General features: G+C 37.4%; 1 protein-coding gene across 1 annotated transcript; it reads right to left on the reverse strand.

The window, feature by feature from the left end:
* Positions 1-17,913: 17,913 nt before the first annotated feature.
* On the reverse strand, positions 17,914-22,602 carry LOC137734140 (zinc finger CCCH domain-containing protein 11-like). Its single transcript, XM_068473434.1, has 8 exons — positions 22,217-22,602; positions 21,951-22,035; positions 21,685-21,828; positions 21,510-21,598; positions 20,467-20,655; positions 20,160-20,290; positions 19,982-20,081; positions 17,914-18,282 (listed from the first exon to the last, which is right to left on the reverse strand). The coding sequence occupies exons 1-8, from the start codon at positions 22,376-22,378 to the stop codon at positions 18,091-18,093; spliced, it is 1,092 nt and encodes a 363-aa protein (XP_068329535.1). The 5' UTR covers positions 22,379-22,602; the 3' UTR covers positions 17,914-18,090.
* Between the last annotated feature and the right edge of the window lie 441 nt (positions 22,603-23,043).

The raw sequence follows: 23,043 nt of genomic DNA on the forward strand, positions 1-23,043 counted from the left end.
ATGCTTATGTATGTTTTGTGGGGAAGTTAACAGTATGGTTTTATGCTAATTTCATACCTAATCATCCACTGATAACCTTTCAGGCCTATCTAACCTAATTGTGGGGCATGGCACTGTCCTATGTTGTCTCAATGGTACTAATTTTACCATAAAGGGAAGCCTTATACTCACTTCGTTATGGAAGAACACCTTTTGAGCTTTAAGGATATTCGAGAGTATTATTACCATATTAAAACCAATGTAGAAAATGGAGTAAAATTCCTTGGCATATTACCATATTGCACTTCCTACGAATATAGCCAGAAGCATATTTTAGAGAAGATGGAATGCTTAACGAGTGGATTACACCCATTTAGGCCCACCATGTGGCCAGCCAGAAGCCCACGATTCCAAAGGAATTTTTGCTATGGATGTGCGTTTAGGATATCTAGGATGATCCGTGATGCGCCGTTTTGGACATTCTCTTACCAGAAGTAAAGACATTATACGTGGGCGCATACTATACCTTAGCACCCTCCATCTTTTCTACAAAGGATTCAAATAGGACATTTGTGGATCATTCAACCACCCTGCGGACCATTTAGATACTTTATATGTGATATCATGTCCCTAAAATTATGATTTTATTTTATTCTTGACGTATTTCGAAGATTTGATTGGGACTAGTCCTTTATTTCTCCAAATTTGAGAAAAACGAAGTGAGGGTTACTTTAGTCATTTCCAATTTTCTCAACCTTTTCGGTCAACTCTTGAATTGATTAGGTAGAGTTCGATTCCATGAGCGCGTAGGCGTAAACATATCTTATTTCCGAGTCCGAACGGAGAAGTTAGAGTCGTTTAAAGTTGGTGGCATTTTGGTAATATTACCAAATTGCTATAAATAAAATGGGAGGGAAACCTCCAGAAAGAAGGGAGAGTTTTCGGAAAAATGGGGGGGGGGGGGGGGGGGGGGGGGGAAGAGCTGCCTAACCCGTTTTTAGGGAGAAATTGACCCATAAACCCACCAAACTTGACCCGCTTGTATCTTTTTCTTCCGAGCTCTGTTTTGGATGATCTTGGTGTCCATGGAAAGCTCTTGACGAGCCCTACATCTCTGTGATGTTAGATTTTCCCCTTTCATTTCCATCTTGGCAGTTCGAGGTCTCAAAGTCCACGACTTTTCCGGCGGTTTTATCATTTTTCTGGCGATTCCGGCAATGATTTCCTTCGAGTGAGGTATGAAACTTCATCTACTCTTCATAATCTTCAAGTGGGTATGCTTAGTTTGTGCTTTCGTATTTGTTTTAGAGTTGGGTGTTTAGAACACCTAGAAATCCGGTTTTCTCCGGTGAAATTGGACGGTTTCCGGTTAGAATTTATCGTCGGTCTAGTTGTGAAAAATGTTTCCCTTGTTGAGCTCTAGCTACCACGTAAATTTGAGCTCCTCTAGTTAATGTTGAAATTCGGGGTTTGTAAGCCCTCCATCTTGACTTCCCCCGCGTGTGGCGGTGCGTGGGATCGTTCACGAGTGTTGTCTAGGTTTTAAATACCTTCTAGTGACCATGTGAACCTATGTCTAGCTTGGTTTCCAAAGATTCAATTGTTTGGTGTGGTGATCAATTTGGACCGCCACTTGTTTGTGTGATTGTCGACAATTTGACCATTGGATCAAAATGAAACTTTAGTATGTTATCCTCGAAGCATAATGTGGACTTTGGGAAGTTATGGATCATAAATCCGATTTGCGGATTGTTGTGGACCCCATCGTTGACCGAGAGTTGATTTATGGTCAACATGTCTCAGAATGTTCTAAATAATAAAATTAGTACCATGGGAGACTTAAGTGAAGTCTAGTGGGTCTACATTGGTTAGAGAGTGACTTGAACATATGTGATATGGTTATTACCTTGATTTCTTATATTGGTATCATCGGTGAATTTGACTTGGTCTTATAATGTGATTCTATGGAAATGTGATTATATATATTTGTATATATTTAGCCATAGACCTATGTTTATCAAACATGATTTGGCTTATGTACTGATGATGATTGTGGTATGTGAATTGACGTGCATATTCGAAAGGTGTTTGAATTACATAGATGGTATGTTATGATGAAATGTGAGTGACTTTAATATGTGTGAATATGAAATGGTTTTATAATCATTTTTCCTATAAATTGTTAATTTTCATATTTAGCCAATGATATAGTTATATGAAGTGGGATTTGACGTGCATATTGGAAACATGGTTTGTTTTGTATGATTGGCTTGATTTGATGAGGTGAGGGCTAGTGGTGGACCGTTAACCCATTGTCATGGGGTTTGTTGCTTTGAAACATGTGTCAATGCTCGTTTCATTATTTCATTTCTTGTTTCGTTGAGCCTTTATAACTTGAGTAACTTGATTCATGTGTTGTTTCATTGATTGGTGGTTATGCAATGTACTCTGCGATTCCGTTGAGTGATGGTCCGGAATCGTATCCTGGTTTGGATTCCGTTGAGTGATGGTCCGGAATCCTTCCTACTCCACTCCGCGATTCCGTTGAGTGATGGTCAGGAATCGTATCTTGGTTTGGGTTCCGTTGAGTGATGGTCCGAAATCCCTCTTACTCCGTGATCCCGTTGAGTGATGGTCCGGGATTGTATCCACCTTAGTTCATTGAGTTTAGTTTGAGATGGTTGCAAAGGTGTAGGCTTTGGATGAACTGTGTCGCCCTACTTCTACTTTCATTGTGTGTATGTGAATATGGATGTGAGATGCTATGGTTGTTTGGAATGAACTTTTGGATGTTTGGGTGACTCCCTCGGAGTTTTCAAAAGTTTGGTATTGATTTCTTATGAAAGATTTATATTCAAGGTTTATAAATTATGATTGACGGCTGGTTTTATTATTGTATCACATGCTTATTTTATTGTCCCTCACGCGAGCCTTTCAGCTTATCTGAGTGCCTGATTTTCCAGTGCACCAATTCCATAATATTGGCATTGACTGTATATATGACAGGTCTGGGTAGATTATGAGAAACCGCTTGATATTTTGGTTCCGCTAAGTGGTCCGGAACCCAATGTTGTTGGATTCCGTTGAGTGGTCCAGAATCCTTGCTCTTGTTCATTCCGTAAGGTGATCTTAGGATCCTAAATTCGAGTAGATGGGAATTACCCACAATAGATATTGTGAAAATAAATTAGAATCACCATGTTATTATTCATAACCCAAGTTGAGAATTATGTAGAGTTCATTAAGTAAATTCGTGAAATGATATGTTATCTCACTGATTGATTAACGTAATTAAATATTAATATTGTGCATTTGTGATTCCTTGATATGTTACAAGCTTTGTATTGAGATATAATGTTGGAAGTATAGTGATTGGTAAGATGAAGTGAAATGTGATTTGACTGGTGTATTGGAAATAGTTGTGACATGTGATTGAAATGCATATTGAATTGCTTGGGAGATGTGAGGTCTAGTAATTGGCCGATAACCCATTGTGATGTGAATTTGTTGCTCAATATTGTTTCGTTTCGTTGAGTTTTTGGGAATTGAGTAGCTTGAATCATGTCTTGTTCCTTCGAGCCGTTGTTATGTTTCTTGGACTTCCGTTCAATTCGGTTGGGTGGTCTGGAACTGAGTTCTGTTTGGATTCCGTTGAGTGATGGTCCGGAATCCCCTTTGATGCCTTGGTTCCGTTGGGTGGTCCAAAATTTCCCTTTTTCCAAAGATGTAGTCTTCAACTGAATTGTGTTGCTCTAGACTTGCGTTTCGACTTGTTGTATGTGTTATTGATGATGTGATGGTTGACATTATTGATTGATGTGATTATGGAATGACGTTGGATATGAGTGGGGTCATCATGAGTATTTTAGTTGATTAATACTTCTAGAGATTAATGTGTACTTTGTTAATTCTTAACTATGTTACACACTATGAAATGCGATTTTATGTGGATAACGTGATGAATTATGTGATGGTTGAAGTGGAAAAGTAAATCGTCATGTGGGATTGATATGTTGGATACCATGGTTATGGTTATGACTAGACTCGTGGATAAATGTGGCTAGAGAATGGTATTGTACATCGTTGGTTCTTTGAAGTGATATATGTTGTGAATTGCGGTATCATGTTGCGACATAATGATTTATATATAGTTGGAGGGGAAATCATGTTTTTTCAGATGGGTTTGTTATGTAACCCTGAGTTTTGTATTTTCATGCTTGTCAAGTTCTATTGATTGATTGAGAAATGTTATACCTTTCGACTTAATTGGACTGTGTTATATGTCAATTATTGTGCATGACGAACTACAAATGGCTTGATCCCTGTTTAGGGTACGTAGGCAGTCTAACGGGGAGGTTAGATGCAGCCATAAAACATACGAAAATAACTATGTGATTCGATTTTGGGTTATGCTTGCCCATATCCCGGAGGTGGGATATGATATATATGGATTTTTGGTGACATCACGTGTCAATTCGGGACGTATGTCGGGATTGGGGCGTGACATTATAGTATTGGTTGATACTTCTAAACGTTGGTCACACGTGTGGCTATTGTCCACAACCTACTTTCTCCACACTGGTGGCTCAGATTAACAAGTTCATGGATCACCACCCTGATTATCTGATCAAATCTATTTGATTGGATAAGTTGGAGAATTTACATTGAAAATTTTCGATGGATATTACATGTCGGTTGGGTTTTGAAGTTGGACATCAAGTACCCCATGTTCATACCCAGAACGACCCAGCAGAAGCATTCATTAAACGCATTCAAATGATTGCGCAATTGATTGGCCATACGTACCAAGTTCTCGATCTCTACTTGGGGCTATGCAATATTACAAGCAACCATGTTGGTCCACCTGAGGCCCGTCACGACCCAACCTTATAAAGCGTGTGTCAATTGGTTACCAGATATGAACCCGACATATCGCATATGTGCGTCTTTCATTGTGCGATCTATGTGCCATTTGCGCCACCCTTACGTACAAAAGAAAAAAAAACAGGGGTCCTCAGGGAAGGATATGAATCTGTTTCGTTATGATTCTCCTTCTAATATTCGTTACTTAAAACCTTTTGACAGACGATTTTTTTACCGCTCATTTTACGGATTTTCACTTTTATGAGACGGTTTTCCTGCCATTAGGGGGAGATAAGAACATCAACGTTCCTAAAACAACAACATGAATTATCGTGGATGTCCCCACTATGTCTCATCTCGATCCCAATCTAGATCGTCAAAGTATAACCAGACACTTCCTTTAATCTAGCAAAAGTGACGAGATCACATATATCAGCTGCAAATGTGCCTGCAAAGATACGTACCAAATGTACGACAAACATTCGTCCCGAAAGCAGGAACGTCACTATTGTGGCCGGCCTTCGTACGTTAATGGCTAGCTAATCAATATGTCCTATGCCAAAAGCATGACAGATCACTCGGTTCGAGGATTCACTTCCCTAAAAGTGGAGGATTGATGCCTCAATATTTTTCATCTCATGAGATTAAATCCGGATTACTCCCGAGCCTTAAAGTTCTTGGTCCAGTATACTAGTTTGGATGAGATATGGAATAAGAATGAGATTATCATAGATGATGTTTCATTTATATGGTAACTACCAACATAAATAAAAAGCAACGATAACGAACCGCGTTTCGTTGATTAGTGTCGACGTAGAACTGATTGGTCAACTAAAAGAATCAATTGATGACGAATGAGATGAATGAAATAGTGCGAATGACGCCTTGTGGCGCAAGGCTTCTCTTATACGTCATGTGATTGATTGCAGCATTACAAACATGGTTGTAGTATCTCTGGGATCATGATACAAAACCTACATGGAGTTTCCAAATGACTTACATGTACTGATTCAAATAGTTCTAGACCACAAGAACACCTTCTCAATTTTGACGAGGCCTTCACTTTATGGATGTAGAACTATCCAGGCAAATGTGGTATACCAGTCTAAGTGAATATTTGATCAGTTAGGGATACATACCCCTGCGTGTACAAAATCCGAAATTGTTAGAGTTGAGAAAATCGACTCGCACCTAAAATCGAACTTTAAGATGAATGATCTTGAAATAACTCGACATTACCTTGACCTGAAGTTTTGAGCTAGTTCTAATGGTATTTTGGTCCACCAATCGAACTAAACCCAGAAGGTGTTATGTCTAAGTATACCTTGATTGTCAGTACGCTAGATGCAAATGAGACCTTTATGAAGGGTATAAAGCATAAGGTTCCATATTGGAACATAAGGCAACCATATCTAAGTACCATTGACATTTGTTTTACTTAGCTCAAAAGCACTAGATTGGACATCTTATAGGTTGATAATCTTTTGGCATAAAGCAACACTGCGCCTACACGCCACCACCAAATTTGGTGCTAAAGACGTTTTTCCGTTACTACGGATTTGGGCTTATATATCCCTATGCATCTTAGAATAGATCGCACCCCTTTGATCTTCGGAATGATGCCTACCTTGTGGGATTCGCTGAATCAGACTAACTATCTGACTGCACAAGGTGCGTTCTCGAATGGTTATGTCTTTACCATTAAGGAACACCGTAATATCTTGGAGGTCAACCAAATAGACCTTTTGTTGCAAAACCTTTGAATTGTTCCAAGACTCAGTGTATCTCATCACGTGAGAGATATGGTTCAAAATCCCTACGTTTTTCATCTATAGTTAAGTCCCAATAACGATGCATGAAGACAGCGCCGTATGTATCAACCAAATTATGATACATCCCAACAAGTCAACACCAAGCATATTATGTCTACATCAGCATGAGCATCGGAAGATTGAAGTCAAGCAGTCTAATCCCAGACAACTTTGCTGACCTCTACACGATGTCACTGCCAAAGTCTACCTTCCAGAAACTTGTCCAAGGAATTGGTATGCGTACCTTTCTCACTTGCAATACTTATAGTTTCATTTGGAAGTTTTGTCAAACTCAGAGGGAGTATCCATAAATATACTCCATTGACCTTAATGTACTATTTTTCCTACGATTAAGAGCATTTTTCCCACAGAGTTTTTGCTACTTGACTAGGTTTTAATGAGGCACCCATCTTGGGTTGGTCATACCATTGTGTACATCCTACTTGCGTCTCGAAGACGTATAGTTTTGACTTAATGCACTTCTCACTTTTCTCCTTTGATTATGGGCTTTTGTCCCACCTTAGATTTTGCCATAGCGAGGTTTTGTGAGTTTTACCACCATTAAATTCTATGTTTTGAGACTTGCATTCGCTACTTGTGCCGACTAGACGAGACGACTTCATCAACTGCTTCTACATTTGCCTAAAGATCTAATGCGCCATCTACTTGAGTATTTGCACACTCAAGGGGGAGTGTTGTGACATATGTTTTTATTAACATTGTGATTGTGTAAATCCTAAGTAGAGATAGATTAGGAATCCTTTGGGATCTAGAAGATCTTTCCTAATAGACTTTGTATTACTTGGAGAGCAAGTTTCTCTCCTCCTTATTATTATAAATAAAGGCACAATGACTGGAGAATTAACACACAATTCCTCAAACCTTTTCTCCACTCTCTTTCTCTCTATGTCGCAACCCTCATTTAAATATAGGCCACAACATATATGAAGTTAAGTTAGAAGTTAGATTCGCAACCTATATGTAACATTGAGAGCTTATAGGCATGAAATGACGATATTAACCTTTAAATGTCATATGCAAGTCACGTGACTTAAGTTGACAAAAATTCAATGGAACAACTTTAAATATTATATTAGAGATGAAATCAACATTTTTTAATGAATTCAGGTCCTCATTTTACTCAATAAATAATTTATGAATCTAATTTTTCCTAAGATGATAATTCAACAACTAAATCCGCAGTTCACCTTTAAAAAAAAAAAATGAATGATTAATCGCCCACTTAGCTTTGTTTTTCTTTGGGGTTTTCCTAGCCAACATACAACATGTAGGCAATATTCTTAGCAATTCTCACTTCTAATTTGTTGTGTGTCTATCTATAGCATTACCTGTGATCAGACATGTAAACACAAAGTAATAAATAATCAGTTACAATGTTGATTCTATCCTATGCATCCACGTGCATTTTTTTAATTTTCTCGCTATACGTACATCCGTGCATTTTTGTGTACCGGACATGGTTTATGCACTAATAGAGAGAGAGAGAGAGAGAGAGAGAGAGAGAGAGAGAGAGAGAGAGGGAGGAGGATGTAATCTATGTATGAAGATCCGAAGATTCCAAACACACCCAAATAGTCTATACAGTGTTCACACTGCATGCATGAATGATATGATTGCAGTCCTTTTTGACAAAGTTGCCCTAATTGATAATAATTGCTTTCCCCATCAACATATATTATTATAATTCCCTACACATTCACTTCAGCTCACTTTACCACTTGATATCCTGCTCTTCCTTAATTTCTGCTGCTTCTTCACATAGAAAGCAAAAGCAATAAGCCGGTGAAGAAAGGCAAGGGATCAAAAGTCATAGCCAATAAGAGTATCCCACCATAATGAGCTCAGGTCAAAGCTAGAATCTTTGAAGAAATAGTGGAGATTGTGACCTACATAGCAGGAGGAGCACCAGGAGGAATGTGTGGTGGCAGTTTTCTAGAAAGACCAGGCTCGTCAGGTGTCTACTCATATTCTTCTGATGAGAAATACTAGCACTGTTTGGGAAAAGAGGGCAGGGTGAGGAAGGGTAGGTTATTTTCTCTCTTTTTAAGTTGCTACTTTTAAATGTCCGAGGGTTTGGGAAAAAAAAGGCAAGGGAGAGGAAGGTCAGGTTATTTCCTCTCTCTTTTAAATTACTACTTTTAAATGTCTGAGGGTTTGGGAAAAAAAAAGGCAAGGGAGAGGAAGGTCAGGTCATTTCCTCTCTCTTTTAAATTACTACTTTTAAATGTCTGAGGGTTTGGGAAAAAAAAGGCAAGGGAGAGGAAGGTCAGGTTATTTCCTCTCTCTTTTAAATGTCTCAGGGTTTGGCAAGTATCCAAGTTGTTTAGCCCTAGGGGTTGCCCAAACGGCAAGGGTGATTACGGTCATGGTTAGGGTAAGTTAAGCATTCGATTTACTTTACTGTAACAAAAAAGTAATGTCCATTTTGATTTTGCTATAAATTAACTGTTCATCATTCATAATAATATGGATATATTCAAATCTTTTAGATGACAGTTTATCTACAAATAATTAGAACTTCTATTTGGGTTGGACCAATTGAACCTTAGCATGCCATAAATCCACAATATGTGATTACATTTGTTCTAATTTGTTTGTATGTAAGAATTCCCAGAAAAAAAAGTGATATATCCCAGTTATATTCATGAATCTCCAAAAGATAGTTAGAGAGAGGTTTGCTAAGTAGGAAAAGCATCCTCTCCGGATCCCTTTCCACCTAATCCACCAAGTTCATGATTCGGCTACAAACAGGGGGTCCATTTAAAAGTTATAATAACTGTAACCGTTGGATCAAATTTCAATGGTCCAGATTCCGTACTTCGTGGATTAGGTAGAGGATCCCTTTCCTGCTAAGTATACAAAAACACTTCTGATGTGGTCCAAATTATATGCAAGTTGTGCTTTTGTCTATATTAGTATTTCTGATTGGTTGAACTTGTCTACTTGTGTGTGTCCAAAACTCATGTGTTCACACACATCTGCTGCTTTTCACTGTCATATACAAAACTCACTTTGGTCTCATCAAAAAAAACCCCGCCAACTTTCCTTCTTCTTCATATATAATTCAGCTACGATCTATAAATATTTATTTATTACAAAAAGCAGCCAAATTTCCACCCTAGAAAGGTAAAATTAAAGCTAAAACTTTGCTAGGAAAGAGAGTTTTTTTCAATCTAATAGGATGGCAAATCTAAAATAATTAGAGTTATGTATGATCTAGTTATGAATAAATAAATAAAATTGTTAAATCGATGATCAGTGTAAAATTTTGAAGATTTTATTATAGTAGAATCTGATTTTTGAGCCACTTAATGTTGTCCATTTCGAATGATCAAATAAGCCTGATCTCGAATATAAAAATCAACTCACATTTTTAAGTATTTGAGCTATTAGTTTTAGATGCATATGAATTATTTGTTTACATTACTTGTTTAAAAGTAATTTAATTTTATTTGAAAAATGAAAAGGGTTTCTTAGGGCAGCTCCAGAGTGGGAACCCCCCATGCAATACACTATACTATCCACCCAGTGAACAGTAACTGCCTTTAATGAACAGTAACCGCCTTTTGCATCTCCACCGTTGCACTTCAATAGTCATGGCAATAGGCAATAAAATATTAGTATTTTTTTATTATAAAATAATACAAAATAATTGTATTTGTAATTTCAGATAAAATTTTTAATCGTTCTCGTTGCGTCATATGTCATTATCCGAAAAGTTATAAAATAATTTTATTTGTAATTTGGGATAATATTTTTAATCTTTCTCATTCCAACACTCCAGATTGTACCACATGGCACAACGGTAACATTTCTAAATTTTAAAACTATTTTTTTATCTATAAAGGAGAATAATATCAACCGTTGATCTCAAATCCAACGGTTGATATTAAATAAGATTTTTTTTTTTTTTTTACCGTTGCAAATCAGATGGTCCACGTTATATATTGATCTCAGATCCAATTGTACCTTTCTGAAGTCATCTTCTTTTGTTCTTTATATTTTTTTTTCTTTTATTATTATATATTAGTCTTGATTATTCAATGTCTTGTTGGCTACACTTATATCCATGGGTACATTTTTAATCTACATGTTTCGTTCTAATATATCTATTGCTATAATATGTTTTGGTTGGTTCAAATTCGTTTTACATAAATATATGGGTACAAAGTTTTTGGAGAATATTATGTAAAATGGTTTTTAAGGTTGCTGCATTTTATGTACGTACCCACATATGCATGTCTATAAAACAATGTGGTATGATGTACATTCTTTTCCTTGAGTTTTTAAATGTACTCATGAGTTTTCTTGTAAATTCGGTATGTACCCATATGCTATTAATGTATGGGTACGTACATTGTTTTTTATCTAAGTTCGTGGGTACATTGCTTTTGTATATATGAATTCATGGGGTACATTATTTCCCTTAATTCTACTCAATAAAATTCACAAAATATGTGCAATGTGCATGAATTTTTATTGTAGAAATTGTTTTTTTATTAAGTCTCATAATTCGTGAGATTTGTACATATATGATCCCATAAAATTTTGAATTTTTAAAATTTTAAATCTCTTTTAGACTTGATCGATTGATTAAATCTCATAATACTAGGATTTTGAATTACATAAATTCTTGGATTTAAATCCCTTAAATGTTGGACTGCAATCAATATTTTAAATTACAGTTTTTTATTTAAGATTTCAAAAAGATGACATGGAAATATAGTAATACTAAAATGCTAATGTGACAGCCCGTCCCGAAAATATCAAAAACGTACGTGTGAAAAGACACTTTTACCCCTAGTTCGTTCTCTATACGTTATTGGTTGTTTTGTGTGGTGTTGGCATGTGTTGGGCCACACACTCACACTGTCACTCTCCCTAACCCTCTGTCCCTTTCCCTGGGATTTGTCCCGAGCCCCGTTTCCCTTCCCTTTCACCATATACGTACGGACACCACCCAAAACCCATCAAACACCCACAGATCGAGGCAACCAAGGTCACATTCAAGCTCGTGAGACTGGGAGGAGTGCAGCTGTACCATTTTCAGGTAAGAAAACCACCGTTTTCACGTCGATTTCACGAAGTCCGTTTTAGGGTACTATTCATGCAAACGTGATTTCTCACGTTTTAAGGAAAATGAAGCTTGTAGGTAGCTTGGTGGAGTCCCAAGGAGACTCGGAGTAGTTCGTTTGAAGGAATTGGACGACGGGAGCACTGTGTTCGAAGTTGGCCGGAACTGGAGTGTGGTGACAGGTGAGATTCCATAGTTTTTAACCCTTAAACGTTGTATGGTTGTGTTCCCCTAGTCCTAGGCTTCATTTTGGTGCAAAAATTATGAAATTTGGTTGAGAATTGGAAGAGATATCGAAGTTTGCAGTTTTCGCGATTTTCCGGCGCCGGCGACGGTACCGGAGGTTCGCCGGGGAAGAAGACGGAATATTCCGTCAAGTCTGACGGAATATTCCTGACGCCGTTGACGGAATCCGTTAGAACTAACGGAATATTCCCTACGGCGTCAGTTGACGCCGTCAGCGTGCCAGGCACGTGCCTGCGCGTGTGGCCGTGCCTTGGCCGGCACGTGGGGGCGCGTGCGGCGGTGAAAAATTATTCTAAAAATTTGGGTGTGATCCTGAGGTTGTGTAGAGCACGTTGGTATATTCATTTGTCCAATTTGAGTAATGTATGAGAAGTTATTACGAGAAGTTGGTTATGTGCTTTAAAATTAACGTTTTTGTAGTTGTTTCGCATATGGGTGATACGTATCCCGAGGACGAGCGTGGTCACTCGAGGCAGGGGGGCTACGACCCTTCCACATACCAGTGAGTGGGCTTTTGGTTTTCCGTATATACCTATATACTAGATTTTCCCAGAAATTGATTAAATGTTTATTAGTTATATGCCATGCATTACATTATCATTGTTTATGCGTCGTTAGTTGCATTATAAAGTGGTTATATATACATATGCATATTGGGTGCTGTGGACGCACAGGTAAGTGCCAGGTAAGTGTTATTCATGTTTACATTCAGTAGCGATTCGAGATACTTAGAGAGCTCATAACCTGCACCCCCGGTGTTAGTGCTCCCGCCCAGAGTAGGGCACAGTCCTTCACATGATGTTCACCTCCTGCACCACACGCTCAGCTTGGATCCAAGTTAGGTGCACAGTCCTGTCGTACAGACCACATTAGGTGGTTCCGACTCGTAGGTGACCCGCGATTATTCGCACAGCCTTCACGTGATCGTAGCACTAGAGCGTATATATGTATTACACCCAGGCCTGTCGTACAAACCACTTTAAGTGGTTCCGACTCGTGGGCAGGTTCAGTTATTGAGTTTGAGATTTGAGCTCTACATGCAGCCGTACAGGTCACATTAGGTGACTTCGGCTGCCAGATTATATGTTATTGTTATGATTTATACCTGAGCACTTGCATTTCATTCTGAGGTTTCGACATGGCATATTCTTGAGCATGTTTGGCATATCTATACATACGTATATATGTTTATTTTCTGGGAAGTATACAGGTTTTACGGCGAGGGTTAGAATGTATTTTACTAAATGGTTTTCGAAAAGCTTTGTTTTTGCCCACTCACGCTTTTGTTTTGCGCCCCTCCAGGTTCTAGTTGTCTAGCAGGTTTGGTGGTTTCCCAAAGGGCTTTCCCGGCATTTCTGACAGACATTCACCAGAGTAGGGTCACCTTCGGGTGTACGGTTGTCGCATCATTTTCTTTTGGACTGTTGTAGGCTAATGCTCTGAACTTAGCGTCTCACTTATGCTAGCACTTGTTTTTAGTACTTTGTATGCTAGTTTTTAATTATTCGTACTTTTTATATTACTATTTTTATTAGCTTCCGCACGTGCACATGGTTACGTCACCTACGTGTGACGGCCAGCACGCCCTGATCTCGGTCGGGGTGTGTCAGCTAAGGTGTATAAAGTTAAAGAACTTTGATAAAAAAATAATAAATACTAAGATTTCAATCTAACAATTGAGTTGACTAGGGTCCAGAATCAAAATGATCCATAAAGAAAAGAGGAAGCAGCACCGAAGCATCTAAAGAAATCGAAACAGGAGAGAAACAACGCGTGGCCTTCGAGGGCAGGGCCGTCCTTTTACTGTGGAAAAGATGACAAAAATTTGGCTTAACAAACGAATTGAGGGGCATTTTCGTCTGCACAATGCCTGTGAATAGTGCACTTGAGTTTGAGTTTTAGTATATGTATAATATATTGAGTTTGAGTTTTAGTGTGTGTATATATATAATATAATATATTATATTATGTGTTTTTAAACGCAAAATAAAAATGATATGTACTGATTCCTTCATTCGTCATAAATAAACATACTAAATATATATATATATATATATCATCATCATCATCATCATCGTCATGCATGTGACACTAAGCCAATCATGGACCCAAAATATCTCTATATCTTGGACAATAGGGGCCTCTCTACTTCTCACTTCACTTTACCATCTGGCCCTCTGTGACTCCTTCTCTTCTCTCTCAATTTCTTTCTTTTCCACCACAATTCAGCTGAGAAAAAAAAAAAAATGGAAAACAAAGGCGGCAGCAGCAACCCAGTGATGAGGAAAGGAAAAGGGAGAGACTTGACCAATTTACCACCAAAAAGAGGTCTCATCAAACCCCGTATCTTTGGGATTGGGGGCAGATCTAATAAAGAAAGTTCATCAGGAGGATCAGCAGCAAGCTGTGACACCAATTCTTCAGGGGAAAGCTCACCTTCTGCAAGCTACTCTTCTAATGGGTTCGATTAAAGCTACCAGCTTTTGGGAAAGGGGAAGAGAGAGAGAGAGAGAGAGAGAGAGAGGGAGATAGCAGATTGTAACTATATGATGAAAGAAATTAATTAAGGGTAGTTATTTGTTTCTGGTGTTTTTCTTTTTTTACTTTGAATTTTGAGGGTTTGAACTTTGAAGTGATTATGTTATCCAAGTTGTTCTGCTAGAAGTATGTAACTCTTCCTCTTTCTTGGCAGTAATTAAGTTCCATTTTGCTACCTCTCTTCAGTTTTCTGGATCTTCCCTTCTGCACTGCAGTTACAATCCTGAATTTTACTGAACATTTTGCAAGGATGAACGTCTGTTTCCTAACAGCTCCAGATCACAAAAGTTCCAACTCGTTGTTATCACTAATTAATTAATTATCTAAGAAACAATTTGATCTATGATCAACTAATTAACTTCTTTTATTGGAGATGGGAAGTGAGATTATGTTCTCACTAATTAAGAAACAAATTATCTGCATCATGCACACTCCTTAGTAGTGCTCAAATATGTGGTTAACCAAACTAGCTCGCTTTTTAGCGACAAATCTGTATTGGCCCTTCGTGACTGACCATCGGCTCCCCGAGGAAGACCTTTTAATCTGTTGTACATTGTTGATGTATCCCTCTGAATTATGAATGAAATTTCGTATTGATGAAAAATTAGAAAAATTGTATAGGAATTAAGGAATCTGCAGAAGTATATGAATTATTAAAGTATGACAATTTTTTAAGCAGTTCATCAACCAAATCATATCCATCCAATATTCTTATTAATTAATTTAGCTTTTTTTAACGGATTTTTTGGATGATTGGAATCGAACTTATCCAGACATTGGAAGTGATAGCAGACGGAATATTCATTGTTTACTTCATCAAATTGTATTCATTCTTTGACTTCAATAATTATCATCTTACATCGCACATAGGATATTCATTGTTTATTTCATCAAATTGTTTCATTCTTTGACTTCAATAATTATCATCTTACATCACACATAGGCTGTATCATCAATATGTCACTCAACAATATCTCACAACTTTATAAATTAATTTATTAATTGTGGGGTGTTTGTTTAAGTGTTTAATTAATTATGTTTAACTGAAAATTAGAATGCTTTCTTAAGTGATATAATAATCTAATTATTTTGGCTGAGAGTGAAGGGATTATGTGCTGTATGTAAGTTGCCTGGTACCAACTCAGCTATAGTCTCCTTCTTTTCCCATTTTGTAAAAGTTGCAATCTCTACAAATATGAGAGAGAGAGAGAGAGAGAGAGTGGTTCAAGGGTGTTCAAAGTTCAACTTTCAAAAAGATTATTTCTTTAGGATGGTGAGGACAAGAAAGACAAATCCTTATGAAATATTAGATTTGGTAAGAATGAAATCATGTGTTCACATTTCACAGCAAATGCATAATATATAAGGAAAACTAATGAAAATGACTTAAAAACTTTGAGTTTTAACGAAAATGACAAAATAAAAGGGTAAAGTGAATAGTATCAGGATTGACTTTTTAGTGTAAAAATGTAGTTTTTCATTAAAATGAACAGTACCGGAAGCTTTTTGTTAAAGTTCCCTAATATATATTTCTCCTAATTTGGGAAAGGGGATGAAAGAAAACTACCTAAAGCAAAGATGGCCAATGAAACATTATGGACCCGTATAACATTTGGACTCATTTGGTCAACACATTACCATTTAGTTAGTGAACCGCACCTACCTTTGGGAGTATGCTTTCTTAAGAGCATATTAAAACATGGATCTTGGGAATTAGTCTTTAATCTTATCTTATTTGGACTAAGAAATGACATCCGTACTTGGTTTTTTCTCTTCTTGCACTCTTGTCATTTTCTTCTGGCCAATAAATTGAATAAATCGAATACAAATCAAGAAACTAAGAAATTCTATGTCAAGAGAAAATTGAAGTGCGGAAATTCTCTCTTTTAAATTAGCTTCCTAACCCAATTTTCTTCCTTTCTAAGGTAAAAGTGGATGACAGCCTTGCTTGAAGCCCAAGCCACACATGTTGGTAAAAGGTCACCATCGTGATTGTGAATGCATGGTGTATGTGAAATGGTCTTAATTATCATAAAGTAAATAGTGCACCAAATGGCCTGCAGCCCTAGTTACACAAAAGATTATTATTGGCTTAAATTAGCTCATCAAATCAACCACAGTACCCCAATGATAAGAGCGCAGACTGCAACTTCCCAATAAATAAAAAATGTGGGAGGTTCCAGGTTCAACGTTCCGAGTTGGTGAATCTATTTGACTGTGGCTACAGGTAGGATGCAATTCTCTATAATCTCTCTGGGCCCGAAAATATTGATAACCGTGACTTACCACCGGTTGTCTATTTTTTATAAAAAGAATAAAAAAAATCAGCTCATCAAATCATGCATAAGCACTTTTTAACATCCTCATTCAAGACATCCAAAAGATTTGTCAAAGGACCAAATATCTATCATGTTCTTTATTTGACAGAAACATATATACAGGAGGTGGGGGTCAAGGTCAAAATTCCCACATGGAAATTCAATGGAGAATATGTTTTGACATATAAGGTAATTTTGAACAAGGAGATGTGAACGTTTGACTCTCCTTTGGCACTTATCTCTACGAACAGAAAGGGGTCACCACCATTCAATTCAAGGTTTCTTCATAATTACGAATGTCTTGCCCGTCGTATTGGTGGTTGAGATCGAACAAGATTGAAATTAAGTCCAAGCCAGTTCTATAGAGTTTTGTTATTCCTGCTAGAACTTGTAAGACACAATATGTTGGACTATTGTCTATTTTAATAAGTATAGTTTCAATATTTTTACAACTTCACCAAATAGCGGCAGATATCGACATAGGAGTCACCAAACGAAAGTAACATTAGAGAATGAGGAGGATTTTGATTCTAGAAACATCATCATTCCACCAGTTGTTTGTTACCTAGGGTAGGCCTTTAATAATCGGGACTACTAGATAGTCCGAATTTATAACTAATAGATTGGCAAGTAAGTAAAAATAATATTTTCTCAATTCAAACATAACCGTCCATTTTTCATACTACTGAGTAGTCTGCCTTAATGAAGAAAAATTGTGGTAGCTATAGTGAAACTCTAACACTTAGTTTGGCATTGATGTGCTGTGGGAAAAATCACCTCTGGAAGTGCTTTATGAGAAATCAGTTGTGAGAAAAAACAGTAAACTAAGTTTTAAATCCGTTGTGAATCTCTTAAGCCCGTCCCTCTACCGGAGTCCCACTTCAGAGGGGCTATATGAAGCTTATGTGTCGACCTTCAATCTTAACATGGCTCTCCCAAAGTGTTCAGCTCTCTATGTTACAGTTAATTGAATTTTCATTTCACTGAGGTTGAGAACTCAGCAGAGTTTAAAAATGCAATTAGAATATGCACGAGACACCGGAATGTTAATTGAACAGCAATCTAAATAAAAAATTGGATTTTTCCTTGCATAAAATACCAAGCCACATCCAGAACACCAAGAATTTAGCATAAAGATAGCATCTCAGGATAAATAACACATTATTTCCTCACATTTCTCGTTATAGTCTCTTTCCACCCCCGACAAGCAAATCGTCAACGTTACTCTCCCTGCCCCTCTTCAAGATGCCTCTATACCTGGCTCGCGTATCTGAATGGATGTTCTTGACAAACTTGCTTCGAGTTCATTTAACTCATCAAGGTCCAACTCATCATCATCATCATCATCTTCAATGTCATCATTGACGGGAACTTCAGAACCAGCAGCACTAGTCGAGGCGCTTGGCCCTCCTGCTGCTGAGTTGTCTTTGGCCTGAAATGAAGCACGGTCAAACTCAGATCACATAAAATAATGGAAATTGTCGAATTGTTCATGTAAACGGGATCACACAATATAAGGGAAATTGCTGAATTGTCCATGTAAACGGGAACCATCGGACTTTATTTGAAATAGGTAGTCTTAAGAGTTCAATAAATCACTGGATACATTTCACCAAAAAAATAGAAAGCACTGGATAAAAGAGGACACCCAGGATATTCATCAATCCTGGTTTCAGAATATTTGTTCCTTGGTAATGAGCTAGATGTAGTTCTACAGAGTTGTAAAAATAATTGTTCACCGAATAGAGAATAACCAAAGCGAAGCTTTCAGTTATTGTGTCACTGATGTATCTTAAAAGAAAAAGTATGAAAATTTCTATTTTGGAAAAGACCACCACCTCACGTATGGTCTTGAGAATTTCTCACCATAGTGTATTCACATCAATATCAAACTTCAATCTCATGCAATCTCATGATGTCATCACTTCTTTTAACATAAGTGAACAGTGTGTTATTATGATCATGTTTTAAAGAACATGTTTTTATCTAAATGTACCGTAGAGTTTCCCCTATAGACGCTACAAGTCAAACAGGGGCCACTCTTTCAAAACAGGATACACCTAGACTTTTGAAACAACTAATATGGATGAAGGGAAAAGAAAGAAAAAGACTGAAACTAATTACGTAAAGCAATAGCACTCCGTGGCATGAAATATCATGTCAACAAATAACACTTAAAATGGAGTGCAAGCACATGTAGACATGTTAAGGGTTAGAGCACAAGTTTACCCAGTCACAGACGCTCACTTTAAAGAGTTCATGGTTAGAATTACTGAGGATGCGTGGAACAAGCAACACATAGAACAAAGAAGGGATAAGACATACACCGTATACACCCTTAAAAGGATCCTGATGCATGTAATCAAAATTTTATAATCTCACCAGAAAAACCCTTGAGACCATGATCTACTTATAAACAGAACCAACAAAGAGAGACATAACTAAATAAAAAGCATAACGAGATAGAAAAAGGATTTGAAAAGCAAATCACGTCAAGAACAGAAATTTTATCGCATAGCTCCAATCACATCATTTTGGTCATTGGCAAATGTAAAAGAATGTTCCATGATCTCTTTTAACCCATTTTTTCACAGCACTATCATTATAATTGCGGCCATTCTGCGCCCTATGCAATGGCCAGAAACCCAGCATTAAAACTTCTATCCCATTACACTGCACAAACTTTGTATTCTAGAGACAAGATAACAAAAAAAGATTAATTCCTTTTATTTTTCCTTCAAAAAAGAAAGAAACTCAGGTGATGCACATAGCAGATAATAACTTCCAGGCAATCAAACCCAAAAACAAAAAAAAAATAACAAACCAACCCACAATGACCAGAAAAAGAGCCTCTATGGACACTTATTTCTTTTGATAAGCCAATGCTTTTCTTTGGTAGCATAAAAACGTGCTGACTTGAGATACAGAAACCTCTCTTAATACCAAAATGGAAGCAAACTCACAGATAAGAAAATAAATTCACACAAGTCAGCGATGAGATGTTGGAAGTTAAAATTTAGCCAACACGATACCAAAAGATGTACAGAGACGTACTAAGGCGGCCGACTTCAAAGTGACATACTATCAGTCCATAAATCGATTATATTCATAGTATAAAAAGAAAATATTACCTTCTCTTCAGCGGCCTCAGGATCTTGTCTTTGATATTTTTCATACGCTTCAGCATCATCCACAAACAAGGTAGCATCTGATAGAAACAACTCACGACCACTGAAATACAGGAAAGCTTGAGTCAATAGCATAATACAGAGAACATTCACAAAATGCAAAGCATAAAAGGAACAGAACCTCATGCGGTCATTCTTAGCCCTCTCTGCTCGTTGTGCGGCCAGGCCAGCCTCTTTCTCTTCCGTCTTTTTATTCCTCCATTGCATGAACAACTCAGTGGTCATTGGAGTAATGGTTGTTACTTTTGCACGCTGCAGTAATCATCAGATGAGCATTAGTAAGAATTAAAAATAAAACAGAGGAAACAAGGCTAAAAATACTTAGGGATGCAATACACAACAAATGTACAAAGGGTTTCTATGATTCTATCACCAAATAAATGGACACAATGAAAATGCAAAGTCAACAAAATCAATATGATCATCACCTGATTTTCAATTTCATCCTCAATGGCAACTTTTTCAGCCTCTTCATCAAGAAGCGCCTTCATCTGAGATTTCAAAACATAACCAGGAGGAAGAGCATGTCTGTAGTGGCACTCTTTTCCACCATTTGGACAAGACCAAAACCAACCATATTGCTTCTTTTCCACTGCATCTAAGAAGTGTTTGCAAACCTGTACATATTAAACGCCAGCTTAGATTCATAACATATATTGCATGCTAAAGTCAGAAATTTCACGTTACCCAATGATTAGGTCAAATAAGAAATAGTATTTACTGTTTACCTGTCACCATTTTTAATATTTAAGTATTTTCTCATCTCGAGGACAAAAAAAATTTCCCCTCTATTACAATAACTCCACCCAGTTTAACTCACTAGCATAGCCTACAAATAGGGAACCCAAGCAAAAATCCCAAATATTTTGCAAGCAACATTACAAATTCTATACAAGAATATGTCTTAGTTAATATTCAGCAAAGCAAAACCCACAACTGAAATAGAGTAAAAGTAAAAGTATCCATCTGCCAAATCTTTGTACATAAGACAGAAAATTGATCGCCTGAACCCACTATAAAGTTGAGCATTTTAACGTATACCATTGTCAATGACTTGTTCTTTCAAAGACATAAATCAGCTATCAGATTGTGACGTCAATAATTTAAACTGTAACATAACCCTTAGGATCAATGATTGCACAGCTGATCTACGCCACCTAAACTAGTTTTAAGTGAAGACTGATGTCCAATGCAACTAAGGCTCTGCCAGTCTGCCTCCCTCTTCTTTTTCTCTCTCTTTTTCCCTTCATGAAACATAATAACATATCATTGATGTAGTGGGTAATGTGCCCAGAAAGGCCTTCATATTCTAATCACCAAAACATTTGGAGGGTGGGTAGGGAGGAAGGAGGGGGATAGATAGATGGATATCTAGAGACAGATGGAGAGCAACACATTCAACTGCCAATATCTTACTAAAAGCTTCTATATCAGAAATCAAAAATAATTTACTGTATGAAAACAGACATACAATTTCGGTGGGCTTATTCTGGTTATACTCATTCTTCTTTGACTCCACAACCTTTTCCAACGTCGCTTGATCCCAATCCTCCATAGTGTCTGAAATATAATGAGTAAAGAATAAGCAAATCACATGTGATATATTAGCATCAGAATATTAAACAAGATAATTCCATCCTTCTCACCTTCATCATCACGTTTATCACTGTAAATATCAATCTTTTCACCCTTCCTCTGGACATTCAAGTCATGCGAAAACTTGCACTTGAATCCCTTGGTACATTGTCCAACCTTGAAAAACTCGCATAATATAGACTTGGGATCAACACCTATTCAAATTCCGAATTCGATTACAAGCATTCCAAATCCAATCCGCTATCGAACACAACATAATCGACCACCACCAAACAACAATTAAAAAAATGTGAGAGTTGGGGGACATACTACATACCAGCTGGCACTTTAGGCTGACTAACAGCAACCTTAAACAAATCATTAAGCTCCTTCTCTTTTGCTTTCTCTTCCTCCTTCTTTTTCTGCAAAACCCTTTACTTTGATAAAACCCAATTCCAAAAACTCACGCCCAAACACTAATTCCCGATAAAAATAGTTAATTTACTTTCTCAGCTGATTTCTGCTTATCCAAACAGAACCCAACAGGGAAAAAACAACAGAGATACGAAAAAGGATCCGAATAACGAAAAGCGGGAGTATGACCTTAGCCTTGGTGGGGTCTACTTTGGGCTGGACAGACTGCTGGAGATTCTGGACGTACTTCTGGACATTCTTGCTCTTGTTCTTGTTCTTGAGCCCGAAGGTCTTGTCCTCCACCACCTTCTGCTTCTTCGCCAAGTCGGCCTTCGATGCCTTTGGCGGCATGGCTCCTTCGAATCCAACAAACAGAAAAATCAATAGTAAAAAGGGGGGAAATTGAACAATCTGTGGTTTCCGAATTGAATGAAAGTTATGAACTCGGTACGGATTCGCTTAATTTTGAATGAGATGGCGCTTAGGGTTTTCGACAGCCCTCTCTGAGGCGCGAGAAGGACGAGCGAACGGCGGTAGAGTGACGAGGCTGAGGACTTGAGAGTGTTTTTGATTGGCTGGGATAAGATGCCGATTTTGCCCTAACTTTCTTGCTACTATTGACTAGTGGTGAATTTTGACTGTTAAGCAAAATCATTAAAATTCTATTTTTAAAACTAAAATTAAATAAAAATTTAATAACAAATTGTTGAGTAATTTCAGGCCTTATTTCAAATAATACGTTTTGTGTTTGATTTGTAGCGTTGATAAATCAAACAATAGCAAGCTAAGACTAAAATGTCTTTTTGAATTTTCCCGTCCTTAAAAAGCTGGACTGCAACCATCAACTAGTTTTCCCCTTTTTTTTTTAATTAAAAAAAAAAAAAACTGATTTTGAGAATTAAAAGGATATAATCGTCACTTTCAAATTACCCTTTTAGGTTTGCCACGTGGCGTTCTAACTTCTGTGAGGTTCACAATTGCGTACTACGCGCCGAAGCGAGACCGTTTACCGTTAA

This window comes from Pyrus communis, chromosome 5 (genome assembly GCF_963583255.1).
Source record: "Pyrus communis chromosome 5, drPyrComm1.1, whole genome shotgun sequence".
NCBI classification, from domain to species: Eukaryota; Viridiplantae; Streptophyta; class Magnoliopsida; order Rosales; family Rosaceae; genus Pyrus; species Pyrus communis.

Coding starts and splice junctions, on each gene's coding strand:
- LOC137734140 (XM_068473434.1), bottom strand. CDS start 22,378: ATGCCGCCAAAGGCATCGAAGGCCGACTTGGCGAAGAAGCAGAAGGTG. Junction 20,291..20,466: donor AGGATGAAATTGAAAATCAG/GTGATGATCATA, acceptor TGATTACTGCAG/CGTGCAAAAGTAACAACCAT. Junction 18,283..19,981: donor CTGAGGCCGCTGAAGAGAAG/GTAATATTTTCT, acceptor GCTTCATTTCAG/GCCAAAGACAACTCAGCAGC.